This window comes from Muntiacus reevesi, chromosome 18, assembly GCF_963930625.1.
Source record: "Muntiacus reevesi chromosome 18, mMunRee1.1, whole genome shotgun sequence".
Lineage (NCBI taxonomy): Eukaryota > Metazoa > Chordata > Mammalia > Artiodactyla > Cervidae > Muntiacus > Muntiacus reevesi.
In genome coordinates this window covers 5,967,597-5,981,305 of record NC_089266.1, presented here as the reverse complement: position 1 = coordinate 5,981,305, position 13,709 = coordinate 5,967,597, and the positions used below count along the sequence as shown (strand labels likewise).

Below are 13,709 nucleotides of genomic sequence, written 5' to 3'. Positions count from 1 at the left end.
CCCCCACTCTGGGGGAGGGGTGTCCATCTATGAAGCCTGCCCCAGTGACCTTCCTAGAAAGGGAATAAACGTGCAGGAAGCCAATGGGCCAGTGGGAAAGGCTGAAGGCAAAAAGAGAAGAGGGCAGCAGAGGGTGGGACGGTTGGCTGGCATCACTGACTCAATGGACATGAACTTGGGCAAACTCTGGGAGATGGTGAGGGACAGGGAGGCCTGGCGTGCTGCAGGCAGTCCATGGGGCCGCAAAGAGTCAGACACGACTGAGCGACTGAACAACAAACCGATGGACACTGACCACATGCCTCCCGGGGTCCACCCACCCATCTCGCCCCCATCAACAAGCCTTTGAGGGAAGTGCCGCTCTTCTGCCCATCCTACACAGGAGGAAATGAGGCCTGGGGAACTTCAGGAACATTCCCGGGGTCCCCTGCTGGGGAGCGGAATGCTCACTGGCCAGAGCACCTGGGTGACCCTCTCCTCCATCCTCTCCCAGAGGCCACTTCTCCCCGCTCCTTCTCCTTGGGCGCTGTCTCTCCTCTCTGCCCCTCACCCCTGCCTCACACTCCGGACTGTGCAGCGGGGTGGTCGAGCAGGCAGGGCTCAGTTCTCTGGCTCCCATCTGCCTTCTCATCATGTTCTTTTTAAAAAATATTCATTTGACTGAGCAGGGTCTCAGGTGTGGCTTGCGGCATCTTTAGTTGGGGCTCGGGAACTCGAAGTTGCGGTGTGTGGGTTCTAGTTCCCCGACCAGGGATTGAACCCAGGTCCCCTGAGCTGGGAGCTCGGAGTCTCAGCCAGTGGCCCACCAGGGAAGTCCTCTGGCACGTTCTTGGGGGGCAGTGCTCCTTCCTGGAGACCCTTTCTGGGGGGATGGGGAGGGACGGGGCGAGGTCACAGTGTTGGCGCTCTGCCCCACGGCTCTCAAACACAAAAACAAGAGCAGCCCCAGAAAAACAGGCTGGGCGGGCAGGGGCAGTGGCCGCACAAAAGCTCCCCACAACAGCCTTGGAGGGCCTGGCTCCTTCTGCCCCACTTCCTATTAAAATGCAGCAGGAGCCGCAGCCCCATCAAAGGCCCATTCACTGCCTCACCCTCGCCCTCTCTCACACAAGGGCCTGATTAATCGAATTAGGGAGATGGCCTTTCTCTGCAGCTCCCTGGCCGCCCGGGGGCCCTCGGCTGGGAGCTGGAGTTGCCTCTGGTCGCCGTGAACACAGAAGCCTGGTGAGAGGGAGGAGACCCTTCTGGGAAGGAGCTGTCTCCCGAAGGGGCGCCCGCAGGGGCCAGCTGGAGGCGCCCGGGGGAGGGCCCGCCGTGCGCAAGCTTCCCTGTGCCCACTCCTGTCCCCAGAGAAGCGGCTCTCTGCCAGGCAGCTGTGCGTGTGGCCTCGGCCAGCAGCCACCCTCCCTGGACGCTGTTCAGCCCGCCTCGCTCCAGATGACGCCAGAACACGTTTGACCGTGACCTGGGCTCTCCCGGTGGCTCAGACAGTAAAGAATCCACCCGCCATGCGGGAGACCTGGGTTCGACCCCTGGTTGGGAAGAGCCCCTGGAGAAGGGAATGGCAACCCACTCCAGGATTCTGGCCTGGAGAATCCCATGGACAGAGGAGCCTGGTGGGCTACCGTCCACGGGGCTGCAAAAAGTCGACACGACTGAGCGACTTTCACTCGGGCCCTCCTACTCTGCTCTTCCCTGTGTCTGGGGGGGCCCAGTCCTGGGGACGTGGGCTCCTGCCTGCCCGGGGCTCCCTCCGTGGCCAAAAGCGGACACTGTGTGATGTGGGGAGGTGGGACAAAGCAGCAGAGGCCCACCTCCTCCCCCTCCCGACAAGCTCTGCCCAGAGCTACTCAGACAAGCACCAGGGTCCAGGCATCCTGGGGGTGTCGTGGAGGCCCACCGGCCAAGGCCAGGGTCACCAGCCGGCCCCCGTCACTGGGCTGGCATGCATTTGGGTAGAGGGGTTCCTGTGTGAGACCCCACCTTTTTTTCCTCCCGGAAAAGGGCAGAATGGAGGCAGGTCACAAGTTTGCTCTGTGGCCCTTAAGTCAGCTAAGGGGCTCTCTGAAATCCCCGTAAATCTGCCCCTCCGTCACAAACACTCACACACAGACACGCAGCCTCTACCACCACTGTGTCGATTCACCTGGGGCTGTGATGACCTGCCCACGTTTGGGAGCTGAAACGTAAGAGCAAACGTCCCTCTCTTTGGGTTCCTGCAGCTCCAGGCACCCACACCCCCGAGAGCCATGCAGCCTAATGTGGAATGAGTGAGTGAATGAATGAATGAACGCCACGCACACAGCTCCCTTGGAGCGTTTGGCCTAAAGAACTAGCGTTACCTGCCTAGGGAGTGTCCCCCCACACTCCTGACACTGTGTGTGTCTGTTGTTTTTTTAATATTTCCAGGTACCACAACTGGAAGCACACACCATTGTGATTCTGACAGTGTGTGTGAGTCCAAGGGCAATGGGCGGGAGGCAATCGAAAGGCCACCTTCCACTTTCCTGATGCTGGGGAGGAAGTCCCGGTAGTGCGCGCTGAAGCCCGAGGGCGCTTCCAGCCCTGCCCAGCCCCACCCCCTGGGCTCAGCTCTTCACACCCAGAGAAGGCCCCTGGTCCCCCGCGCCTGGCCGCACAGGCCATGGCAGGTGGGAAAAGGATCAGGCTTCAGGCCTCTTATCTTGGCTCTGCCCCCAAATGCCTCGTGACCCCGGGGCAAGCCTCTTCCTTTCCCGGGGCCTGTGTCCCCATCAAAAGGGATGAGCCAAGCCCCTTTCGTTCCCAGACTCTCGGATTCTTGGTTAGGGACTGAGACCAGAAGGTGGCCCTGCTCTGGGGACGCTGGGCGGCACACATTGACGCACCACCAGACCGAAGACCACCTGAGCGGACCACCCGGCACCCCCATGGCCCCCAACTCACCACGGCCACGGCAGCGTCAGCAGCCAGGGACGTCCAGCTGAGGAGCAGGGCCAGCACCCCGCAGGAGAGCATCCTAGAGGAGAGGCAGCTGCCGGTGGGGTCCCGGCAGCCGGGGGCCCCGTGGTGGCTGCCCGCCCCCAGCCTTCGGGGCCCTTCCTCTCGGCTACGACCTTGTCCCCCGGTCCTCCAGACTCCCTCGGTGGCCCCGAGGGCAGCCTGAGCCCTGGACTGCTGGCAGAGGGGTACGGACCGATGCCCGGGGCACAGGTCCCCGGGGGAAGAGACAGCAGCAAGGGCGCGAGGCGAACGGCTCTAACGGCTCAGCCGCTGGACAGTCAGGCCCAGGAGGCAGGGGCAGGGAGGGGGAAAGCCCGCCCCTGGCTTGGTGTCCCAACGGCAAAATAGTGGCTGCCCCGCCCCCTGCCTCCCCTGGGCCGGGTGCTGAGGAGGGGGAAGGAGGTAGCGTCAGGCTGCCCCTGCCGCCCACGTGCCCCGGCCCCCCGGGCCCCCATCCCTCTGGACGGCGGCACCGTCACTCCCCACGCTTGGCCGGCTCTTCCCCCAGACCCAGAGGCAAGTTACTCACGAGGCCAGGAGGCACCTGGAGCGCTTGGCCAGACCCAGGCAGGCGAGGAGGCAGAGGACCAGGTCCAGGATGAAGAGGAGGAGGTAGGCCAGCCACCTGGGCGGAGGGGGAGGGCGGTCAGGGAAGAACTGCCCACCCGGGGCCCCGGGCCCGCTGGACTGCTCGTGGGACAAACTGCCCACAGCCGGCGGCTAAGCTGACGAGACCAGGGCCAGCCCCGCCCCGGAGAGCAAGACCCAGTGTGCTCGGCGGACAGCCCTTGGGGTTCCGGGGGCTGCACCCCGGCATGTGCCTGGACAAAGGAGTCACCCTCCCTCCCCCGGCTGAGTGTCTGAACCAGCACTGTCTCCTAGAACTTTCTGCAGCAACGGACACGGACCACCTACGCACTGACCACTCCCTGCCTCTGCCTACGTGTGGCTGAGAACGTGAAATGTGGCTGATACAACCGAGGAAATGAACTTCTCCTTTCTTTCACTTTCTCTCTTTAGAACTGTAGTTACTATACAATATTATGTAAGTTACAGGTGTGTAATAAATGACTCACAATTTTTAAAGGTTATACTCCATCTATTGTTACTATAAAATATTGGCTATACTCCTCATGTTGTATAATATATATCTCTTATCTTGTTTCATTTTTAAATTTAATTTTTACTTTATATTGGAGTATAGCTGATTTCTAATAACGTGATAGTTTCTGGTGTACTGCCCACCCTTTCAGTTACTGTTTTTTTTTTGCTGTGGGCCCTGCAGGATCTTCCTCAACCAGGGATTGACCCCACACCCCCTGCAGCAAAAGTGCAGAGTCCGAACCACTGGACCGCCAGGGAAGTCCCTCATAGCCTTCGTTCCAACAGCCACACGTGACCAGTGGCCACGCCACGGACAGAGCAGGTCTGAACCACCTCTTGGCAGCCTCCTGGGAGGCATGTATTTGGACCCTGGTTCCTGTTGCTTCTAGAAGGCACACACAGTGTCAGACCAGGCGAGGTCTGACGGATCTATGCCACGGATCATAGCTATGATGGATCACAGCCACGGACCTGAGAAAGCTCCTAAGAGGCCTGCATCTTTAACGATGGCGCATTGCAACGAAGAGCTGCTCCCGTTCTTAACAACGGGAGAAAGTCCAAGCCCAGCAAAGAAGACCCAGTGCAGTCAAAAATTAAATAGATAGAACCTTGGGATCATCGACCGCTGGAATCCCATTCTACAGATTGGAAAACCAAGGCCAGGGGAAAAGAGGCTGGCCCAGGAATTCCAGACACTCCGAGCCTTCCTGCAACAGACAGGGCCGGCTGCCTGGAGCCCCTCAAAATCCCGGTTTCCCATTTCACACCCAAAGGTTTCTTGTTACCCTTCTCCCCCCTACTCGGCACACTGGCAGGAAATCGAGGTAGGACCGAGTCGAAGCTCCGCAATCATGAAGCTCTAAGATTATGTTTCAGCCTGCTGTCTCTGCATCCCCGCCTCCTCGCCTTATAAAAGTTTCCTGGAAACAGCTCTGAGGGGTGGAGGCGCTTCCCCAAAGGAGCTGGCTGATGACCTGGGGATGAGTATCTAACCAAGAACTCGGCTCTCCCAGGAGCCACGCCTCCGCGGCCCGGCTCCTCCCACATCCGGCGTGGACGCGCTGGCTCCTTAACCCCCTTCGGAAGCCTCTGGAGGGCAGTCTCTGGGCTTTTAATTGCCTCTAATACGTAGCCGGGCATTGTGTAAAAGTACTAAGAACTTGCTCAGCTGGGTGGCTGGGCTCCAGCACCATCCGGAAAGCAAAGGTGGGGAGGCTGGTCCCAAGGAGACGCGGCCCCTGGGGCTGGTGAGCTCATGAAGAATAAAACGAGAATTTTGTGCCAGGGCGGCTCATTCGAGGGCAAGGAACAAACGGCAGATGAGGGGCAGGGGCAGAACGTCAGCAGCGTTCCGGAGCCACAGGTGCCCACCTTGAAGCAGACTTGGACAAGGGGAGGAATTCGGGGATGGGGTTCCAGGAGACCCTCTCCATCACCCTCACTGAAATAGATGGGTGCAGTTGTCGCCACCCTTATCCCCAGTTTTTATAAAATCATCTTAAAAAATAAGCCCCTTGGATGTTTACATTCTGACTTATTTCACCAAGGTCATTCTCAAAATGCCCACATTAAGCCCTTCGGTATACATGGCTTCCCAGGTGCCTCCGTGATGAAGAATCTACCTACCAATGCAGGAGATGCAAGAGCCTACATGAACCCCTTCTGGATGACTTGCTTGTCTTTCTGAGCTTGGTCCAGACTCATCAGGTATGGTCCCTACCCGAACCTGGAATCAGACACCTTCCCAAGGGGGTCTGGTTCCTTTCAGGGCTCTGGTGGCTCAGTGGTAAAGAATCTGCCTGCCAAGCGGGAGACCCGGCTTCGATCTCTGGGTCGGGAAGGTTCCCTGGAGAAGGAAATGGCACCCCACTCCAGGATTCTTGCCTGAGAAAAATTCCACGGAGAGGGGCGCCTGGCGGGCTACAGGCCATGGGGTGGTGACGAGCCGGACATGACTGAGCACACACGCAATGTGGCGCTCAGAGACGGTCCCAGGCGAGGGCCACTCAGGGAGAGCGGCAGGGTTGAAGCGGACACCGCTTCCCGTGACAAAAAAGGTTTCGGAGGCTGAGACAGTGACTGTCCCTCATGTCACGGGACTGATCAGATGCCAGTTTTGGGTCACAGGTCACAGCTAGTCCCTAGAGTCGGCAGTTTCCTTTTGGTTACTTGGGACGTGTGGGCAAAAAAAAAAAAAGAAAAGAAAAATCTGGGTGACGTGTCTGGGAGGGTGGGGGCTGGATGGGCAGGCAGGGGAGGGACGCAGAGCACTGTCCAGAAGTGGGGGCCTCCTGAGCTTCCTCTGCTGTCCTCGGGGCCTGTCCATCTCTTACCCCAGGGAACGGAGAGCCCTGGATGGGGAGGTCCAGAGGCCACCAGGGGCATCTTCTTGAGGGCAGTATTAGCTCAGCCTGGAGTGGGGCTTTCTCATAAAGTGGAAATGAATCCAGAGTAAATTGTGCAAGGTTGTGGTGGAGGCTGTGACCTTCGCCGGTGGCTTGAGGCAGAGGCAAGAAGCTGGGGAGGGTGAGGGGCGTCCAGAGGATAGATGCTTGCTCCCTGGGCTGCTGCACCCCCCGCGCCCCCTCTGAGCCAGGCGCTCTGCCCTGAGTGAGTGCACGTCACCCTTCTGCTGGGAGCCCCCCAAAGCTGGACCGCCGCCTCCTTTCTTGGTTGTTCCTGGAGTGACCTTCATCTGACCCTCACCAGACCCTCCGCGTGAACGGAGGGCAGCCGATCCCCGGGCAGCTGGCCTGTGCCTACCGCCGTCACCTAGATGGGGTTTGGGTGATGGGGAGGCAGGGGAGACATAAACGAAACCCCAGATGTCCAAGGACACAGGAGTGAGTCTGCATACCTGATTATGGCAAAGGTGGGGTGGCGCGCTGCAGCCCCCATCACTCCGGTTTCAGGCATCTCTGAGGCCGGGGGGCATCTCTGAGCTTGCTAAGCAGCTGCCACCAGGGGAGGCTCTGTGCTGCCAAAGGGGCTGCCGTCTCCCCAACCCCTTGCTCCTCTGGGGCTGGGTCTGCAGGTGCAAGGAGCCCTGGCCCCTCAATTCGAGGAGAGGAACGCGTAAACCGCCTGCACTTCACTCAGCCCTGGGGATGCTGGTCTCAGAAGAGCCCCCCGCGGTGTGCTGGGTGGGCGGCCAGGTGCAGCCTGAGATCTTGGCCCGTCACCACCCCTCCGGGGGGCTCAGTGCCTGCGTGTACAAGCTGCTTGCACTCGGTGCCTCCACTCGGCCCCCACGAGCTCTCGTGCCCTCTGATTTCAGACAATGGCTTAGTGAGACCTTCTGCTGGCACTTCCCGCTGGAGCCCAAGATGCTGGCTCTGCTGAAGGAAGCTAGGGGGGCCCCTCCCCCAACCAAGAACGTGGCTCTCCCGGGAGCCCTCACCTATAGTATTCCACGTAGCTGGTCTGGTTGGCCAGGTCGGTCAGCTCCTCAGTGACCTCCGTCCACGCGGGCACCCCTGCCATCTGGACAATGATGCTGCCCGCCGTCTGATGCAAGAACTTCAGCGTCTGGAGGTAATCGCCCCGGGCGGCGAAGATCTCACCCAGCCGGGCGAGGTGCTGCTCCAGGTCCACCTGCATCTTCTGGGTGGTTCCCGACACCTGCGGAGGGGGGGATTGTGAGTCTGACCTTGGCGGGGGAGGAAGCCGGAGCGGGTACACCGTCTGAGTCAAACTGGAGGGGAAGAACTTGGCCTTGTGTGAGTGCTCCACGGGTGCCTCCAGCCCTGAAGTCACGAGGCTGTGGTCCGGGTGGAGAATGAATGGCAGAGCCTCCCCCTACCCACCCACCCTGAGGGTCTCCATCCGGGGGACAGGCCCCATCTAGTCCTAACCAGGACCCGGCCTCCGAGACCCAGTGCCTTCCTAAGAAGACAGAGCCAGACGGGGAAACAAGCAAGAGAAGCCATTTTTCTTCCTTGAAGATTCTCTTCCAAGCTTATACACTTTGGACGGTAAGTTCTTGTTGAGGGTAAGGAATAAAACGTTTAAAGAATCCCTCCACTGCTACCTGACCTTTGGTTCCCACAATAGGCTTTCTCAGCATCTCACAAGAGAAAGGCTTTGTTGCGGAGCGAGCGACGGCTCACAGCGTCCTGAACCCGAGTTCAGAACAATGGGACTTTGAAATGATACAGGCAGATCCGATGCTGCCCGACACGCACGTGACGGGAGGAGGAAACCGGCGCCTTCTCTGTGCTCACCACCCTCCTGGGCCCCCACGTCTGCCCCGCATGGAGTTGAGCAGACCTTGAAGGAAGCATCTCTCCACTCACAAGTAGACAGGAGGTCAACGGCGGTGAGTGTTCTGGGCTTGCAAACAAGGACCATAAGGATTGGAAAGATGCTTCTCAACAGCCCAGATGTAGGGTCCTGGCAGGGCCCTGAGACCCAGCCCAAGAATTCCAAGCACCGTCCCCCCAGTCCTGCTCTGAGCCTGGGTGCCGGCAAGAGGGGAGGAAGGGCTTGGTTGCTCTGAAACGGTCACGTTTCACCAACAGACGCAACTGGCTGGAACCGGGGAGTGTGTGCTAATCGTTCAGGCAGGCTTCAGCTCCCCAGGTCTGCAGGGAAGAGAAAAATGACCCAGAGCGGGAATTCCCTGGAGGTCCCGTGGTCGGCGCTCTGCACTTTCACTGCCGAGGGCAAGGGCTCAATCCCTGGTTGGGGAACTAAGATCCTGCAAGCTTTGCGGTGTGGCCAAAAACAAACCAAACAAAAACAAAAACCAAACACAAAGACCCAGAAGAGTGTTTAGAAACTTCCCAGGGTGAGAGATCCACGGAGAGATGATGAGACCCCACTCCTGGCAGCAAATGCTGTTTCTGCGAGTTAGAGGGGCTTGAGAGCAACTCCACAGCCTTTCGCATCTGTGCTGCGCTGAGTTCCTGGCTCCACAAAGAGAATGGCCCCCTTTGTTGCTTTTTATTTTTTCCAGTGTCAGCGGCTTGTTCCCTTTTCTGGCTTGTTCCTGGTTCTTACAAGCTGGTTAACGACGAAGACACACCAAAGTGCAGAGACGCTGGGCACACACGCTGGTAAATTCAACAACTAACCCTTCACCCGGACAAACGCTCCTCTTCAATTTAGTGAGGTCACCGGACAAGTGCTTTGCAGCCACTGATCCAAAGGCAGTCTTCATAAACGTCAGCGCTGGCAGCAGAAACCGCTCTGTGTGATGTTTCCGTATTCCTATATGAAGCCTAACTCACTTTAGACCACAAGGCTATTAAAAATGCTCTGCAAACTTTTCCTATAAGATCGCTTCTTTCCCCTTCCGTAGCTCTAAAATGTTTCACTTCTCTATTTCTTAAATTCCTCCTTGGAAAAAAGTTTAAAAAAAGCAGCGCACACACACACACAAGCCAGCAAACATCTGCCAGGCCTTCTTTTCCTCCTGATGTCTTCCCATAGGAAACCAAACAAAACAGAAAAAAATTAAAACTACAGCGCTGACCCACTTATACCTGCCCCTTCCCCACTGGGCCCCCGGCCCTTAGAGGCTCCGCACAGAGCTCCCCGAAGGGAGACAGGGCGGGGGGGACACGCAGAGATGGAACAGGCTCTCCCATGGGGAAGAGAAACTCTTCGGATCAAGACGGCTGGCTCAGCTCCCCAAGTTGGGGCCAAGTCAGGGGCAAGCTAGCAGGTGGAGGAAGCTGTTACCCCTGAGGATGGAGCAGGCGTTCTCCAGCTGTGGCCCCTGGACCAGCGGCCTCACATCATCAGCTGGGAACAAATTCTCTACGCAGATCCTCAGCGGAGAGTCGGGGAGGGGGGAGGGGCCGCCATCTGTGTCTGTCAAGGCCTCCAGAGGATTCTGATGCAAGCTCAAGTTTGAAAATCTCTGACCGGGAGGAAGCTCCTTCTCAGAGAGGGAGGGAATGGGGTTTTCTAGACAGGCAGGAGGTGAAGGGGTGGAGCCCAGGCAGGCTGGGGACAGGCCCCGCATCTCAGAGCCTGGAGGGGAAGGGCTGAGACCAGACCCCTGGGTTCTAGTGCTGAGTTCTGAAAGGTACCCACTCCCCACCTTGGGGCAGCCACACCAGCTGTGCCCAGTTCCTTCACCCAAAGGCATGCCCACAGGCCGGCTGCCAGCTCACACCCGAGCCAGCCGAGCTCCCAGAGGTGTAGAGTCCCAGGCCGTGGTTTCAAGCCAAGACTCCAATAGGCTTCCCTGATGGCTGTCTCAGTGGTAAAGAAGCGCTATGCAGGATTCACGGGAGGCGAGGGTTCCATCCCTGGGTCAGGAAGAGCCCCTGGGGGAGGGCATGGCAACCCACTCCAGCATTCTTGCCTGGAGAATCCCATGGACAGAGGAGCCTGGCGGGCCGCAGTCCGGGGGGGTCACAGAGTCGGGCACGACTGAGCGACTGAGCACCAGTGGGTTAGAGGCGCCCTGAGTGAGGTCCAGGTGGGGCCACTGGATCCAGGGAGAGGATCCACCCCGGCACTCCCAAGTGACCCTTTCTGACCCCCCGAATCAGCTGCCTCAGGGCCCTGCTGCCAACTGTGGCTCAGGGCTCCCCCAGGCCGGGAGGGCGCACACCTGGGCCTCCTGGTCCAGGAGGGGAGCCTGGGAGGGCCCACCTTGCTCTGGCCCAGGTCTGAGCTGCCTGACCTGACTCCTGAGTTCCCCGTCCCCGCCCCCCAATCAAAGCTTCCACTCTTCCGTGGTAGTAACAGTAATATGTATTATTATATAATAATGGCACCATTAGCATAGCTCCCCCACCATTTGGAGAGTTCTTTTAGATTACCAGGCACTCTCACAGGTATCATCCCATCGACCATCACTCATCTGATATTTGGCCTTCACCCCGCAGATCTGGGGGCCCTCTAAGATCTGCTGCCTCCTGGGAGCCCTTGTGACTAGGGGTCCTGGGAGCCTACCCCGAGGTCAAAACCAGCCCTGGAGGCCCAGCACAGGGCCTGCCTCTCCAGGCAGTGCCCCTGGCCCTGGGGCACTCTCAGCATGGGGCGAGGGGCCCAGCCTGGGGGTCGCAGTCCCAGCTCATCTCTGGGCGATAAAGACATGAAGCATTTGTTTTCCCATCAGGATGGCTGGTGGACTTTCTTCCTCGGTCCCTGGGGGAGCCACAGGTCATTCTGATAATGGTCACAGGTCAGTCCGTGAAGGGCATGGCTCCAGGGCTTCCCCAGAGATTCTCCTTGGGAGAGTGAGTTCTTCCCCCAGGGGCTCTGGGGCTGGAGGGTGGGGCCCCTTCCACATCAGGGCAGAAGTGAGGGTAGGGGTCCCCAGGGAGTGAGCCCCGCCCCAGGCCAGGGCGTGCCTGGGGCCCCTGTGAGGTACCCCAGCTTCTCCACCCGCCGGCGCACTCTTGCCCCGTGACAGCTGCCCCAGCCAGGGTCCAGACAGCTAGCTCCTGGTCCCCAGGGATGGGCCCCAGCAGACACAAAGGGTGGACGGATGAGCTCAGCAGGAGAGCGGGGCCCCTGGTCTGGCCTGTGACCCTTGGCTTCCCAGAAGGACTTTATCTGAGGCCAGAGCCAGGGCAGCCAGCACCCAGCCACCCCACCCAAAAACCAGCACAGCTGTCTCTTTAAGGGAGCTGGTCCCCGGAGAGCTGGGGGATTAAGGCCTTAGAGGAGCTTAAGGGAGCGGGGGTGCGATGGGGTCGAGTCCTCCTCCAGAATCCTCTTCCAGCAGCACCAGGATGAAGTCCACACGCTCCGGTCGGGGTCGGATTGTGTGGCTGAGGCCGCCGGACACAATCGGCCGTTGGCTGAGGTCACCCCTCTGCTGGGGACCTGGCCCAGGGTGGACGCCCAGCAGCTGGCGTTTCTGAAAACTGCCCTGGAGCCTGGCTCCCGGGACACTGGGGCTGCCCTGTGCGGGCCCAACCCCCTTGGAGCCAAGCGGGCCGGGATCTGACCGGGGCGTCTGTGGGGACCAGGTTGACCTCGCGGCCTGCGCCTGGCTGCCTGGGACCTTACCAGCACATCGATCCCGGAGAAGGTGTGGTTGGCGTTGTCCAGGGCGTAGAGCAGCTGGTACACCCCGTCATTGGCCTCGCTGTTTCCATAGAAACCCGCGCCGACCGCAGCGCTGTGGGCAAGACCCCAAAGTTAGAGGTGACACCCGGAGGAGACGGTGTTTTTCAGCACTCTATTTCTGAGTGCCATTTTAACTGCACGATGAACTTGAATGGAGAGTATATGGAAGTCCCCGTGGTCTAGCCCCTCACTCACACAGACTCTCCCACCATCCACAGCCCCCACCAGAATGGAACGATTGTTACAACGGATGAACCTATGAGGACATACCATTATCACCCAAAGTCCACAGTCTACGGTAGGGTCACTCTTAAACTATAAGGACGTGTGTCTGCCACTGTAGCATCACACGCACTTCCACGGCCCTTAAGATCCTTTGTGCTCTACCTCGCCACCCCTCCCCGCTCCGCAAACTCTGGAAACCATTCCTGTGTTCACTGTTCCCATAGTTTTGCCTTTTCCAAACGTCATATGGTTGGAATCATACAGTACGTAGCCTTTTCATGTGCATTTAAGATTCCTCCATGTCCTTTCGTGGCTTGATAGCTCATTTTTCTTTGAGAGCTGAATAATATCCCATTGTTTGAATAAAAACAATTTAGCCATTCACCTCCCGAAGGGCATCTTGGTTGCTTCTACTATTGTTGTTGCTCAGTCGCCAAGTCATGTCTGACTTTCTGCGACCCCTTGGACTGCAGCACGCCAGGCTTCCCCGTCCTTCACTATCTCCCACGGTTTGCTCAGATTCATGTCCATTGATGCCATCCACCCATCTCATCCTCTGCCACCCTCTTCTCCTCCTGACCTCAGTCTTTCCCAGCATCACTAAATCTTAGCAATTATGATGCAAGAGGCTCTAAGCATCCCTTAGAGCCGGTGTTTGACTTCAGCTGAGGGACTCTTTCCTGGCGGTAGGGGAGAGGGGGTGGTCTAAAGTTCTCGCAAGTGTGTTGGCCAGGCAATGAGGGGATGGCTCTGGGCCAGCAGGCCCTGGCCTGGCCAACTAGTTCTACAGCACGGTTTGTTTAGCCCACAGGAAAACATTCCTGTTCTCTAGTCCCGGGGCTTCGAAGGGTGGAAGATTTTGCTGGCTGGGCCCCAGGGATTCTGATGCTGGCAGTAAGTCAGGGAGGGGCCCAGGAACCCGTATCTTTCGGGCTCCCCAGGGGACACTTGACACATGTGGGCTTGGGGACCACTGAAGTCTCGTGAAATCCTCGCAGTGTTGGGGACTTCCCTCTGTTCTCTATCCTTCCCCCACCCCCCCCACGCTGCCCATCCTACTGAAAAGTTCTGGCTTCCAGAAAGTCCTTCTCTCTATTGTGACATGTGGACCCGTCTTTCCCGTGGCACACAGGCTTAGCTTCCCTGCAGCAGGTGGGATCTCCCTGGACCAGGGATCAAACCCATGTCCCCGGCATCGGCGGGCGGATTCTTCACCACTGGAATACCAGGAAAGTCCATAAAGTCCCTTCTTATGTTGAACTGAAGTCTACCTCCTTAAACCACATACCCACTGGTTTCTGGCTGTCCTCAGGGCCAGCCTGGAACAAGCCTCCAATTCTGCAAGATGACCTGCTGGACAT

General features: G+C 58.6%; 1 protein-coding gene across 2 annotated transcripts in view; it reads right to left on the bottom strand.

Moving 5' to 3' along the window:
* The window catches only part of TTYH2 (tweety family member 2), a 34,017-nt gene that overhangs the window by 9,596 nt on the left and 10,712 nt on the right, over positions 1 to 13,709 (bottom strand). For both annotated transcript variants that reach the window (XM_065909437.1, XM_065909438.1), the window contains exons 3-6: positions 12,064 to 12,175; positions 7,487 to 7,707; positions 3,512 to 3,607; positions 2,926 to 2,998 (exon numbers count right to left, since the gene is read on the bottom strand). In XM_065909437.1, coding sequence (XP_065765509.1) covers positions 2,926 to 2,998; positions 3,512 to 3,607; positions 7,487 to 7,707; positions 12,064 to 12,175 — 502 coding nt within the window. The remainder of the gene's footprint in view (positions 1 to 2,925; positions 2,999 to 3,511; positions 3,608 to 7,486; positions 7,708 to 12,063; positions 12,176 to 13,709) is intronic.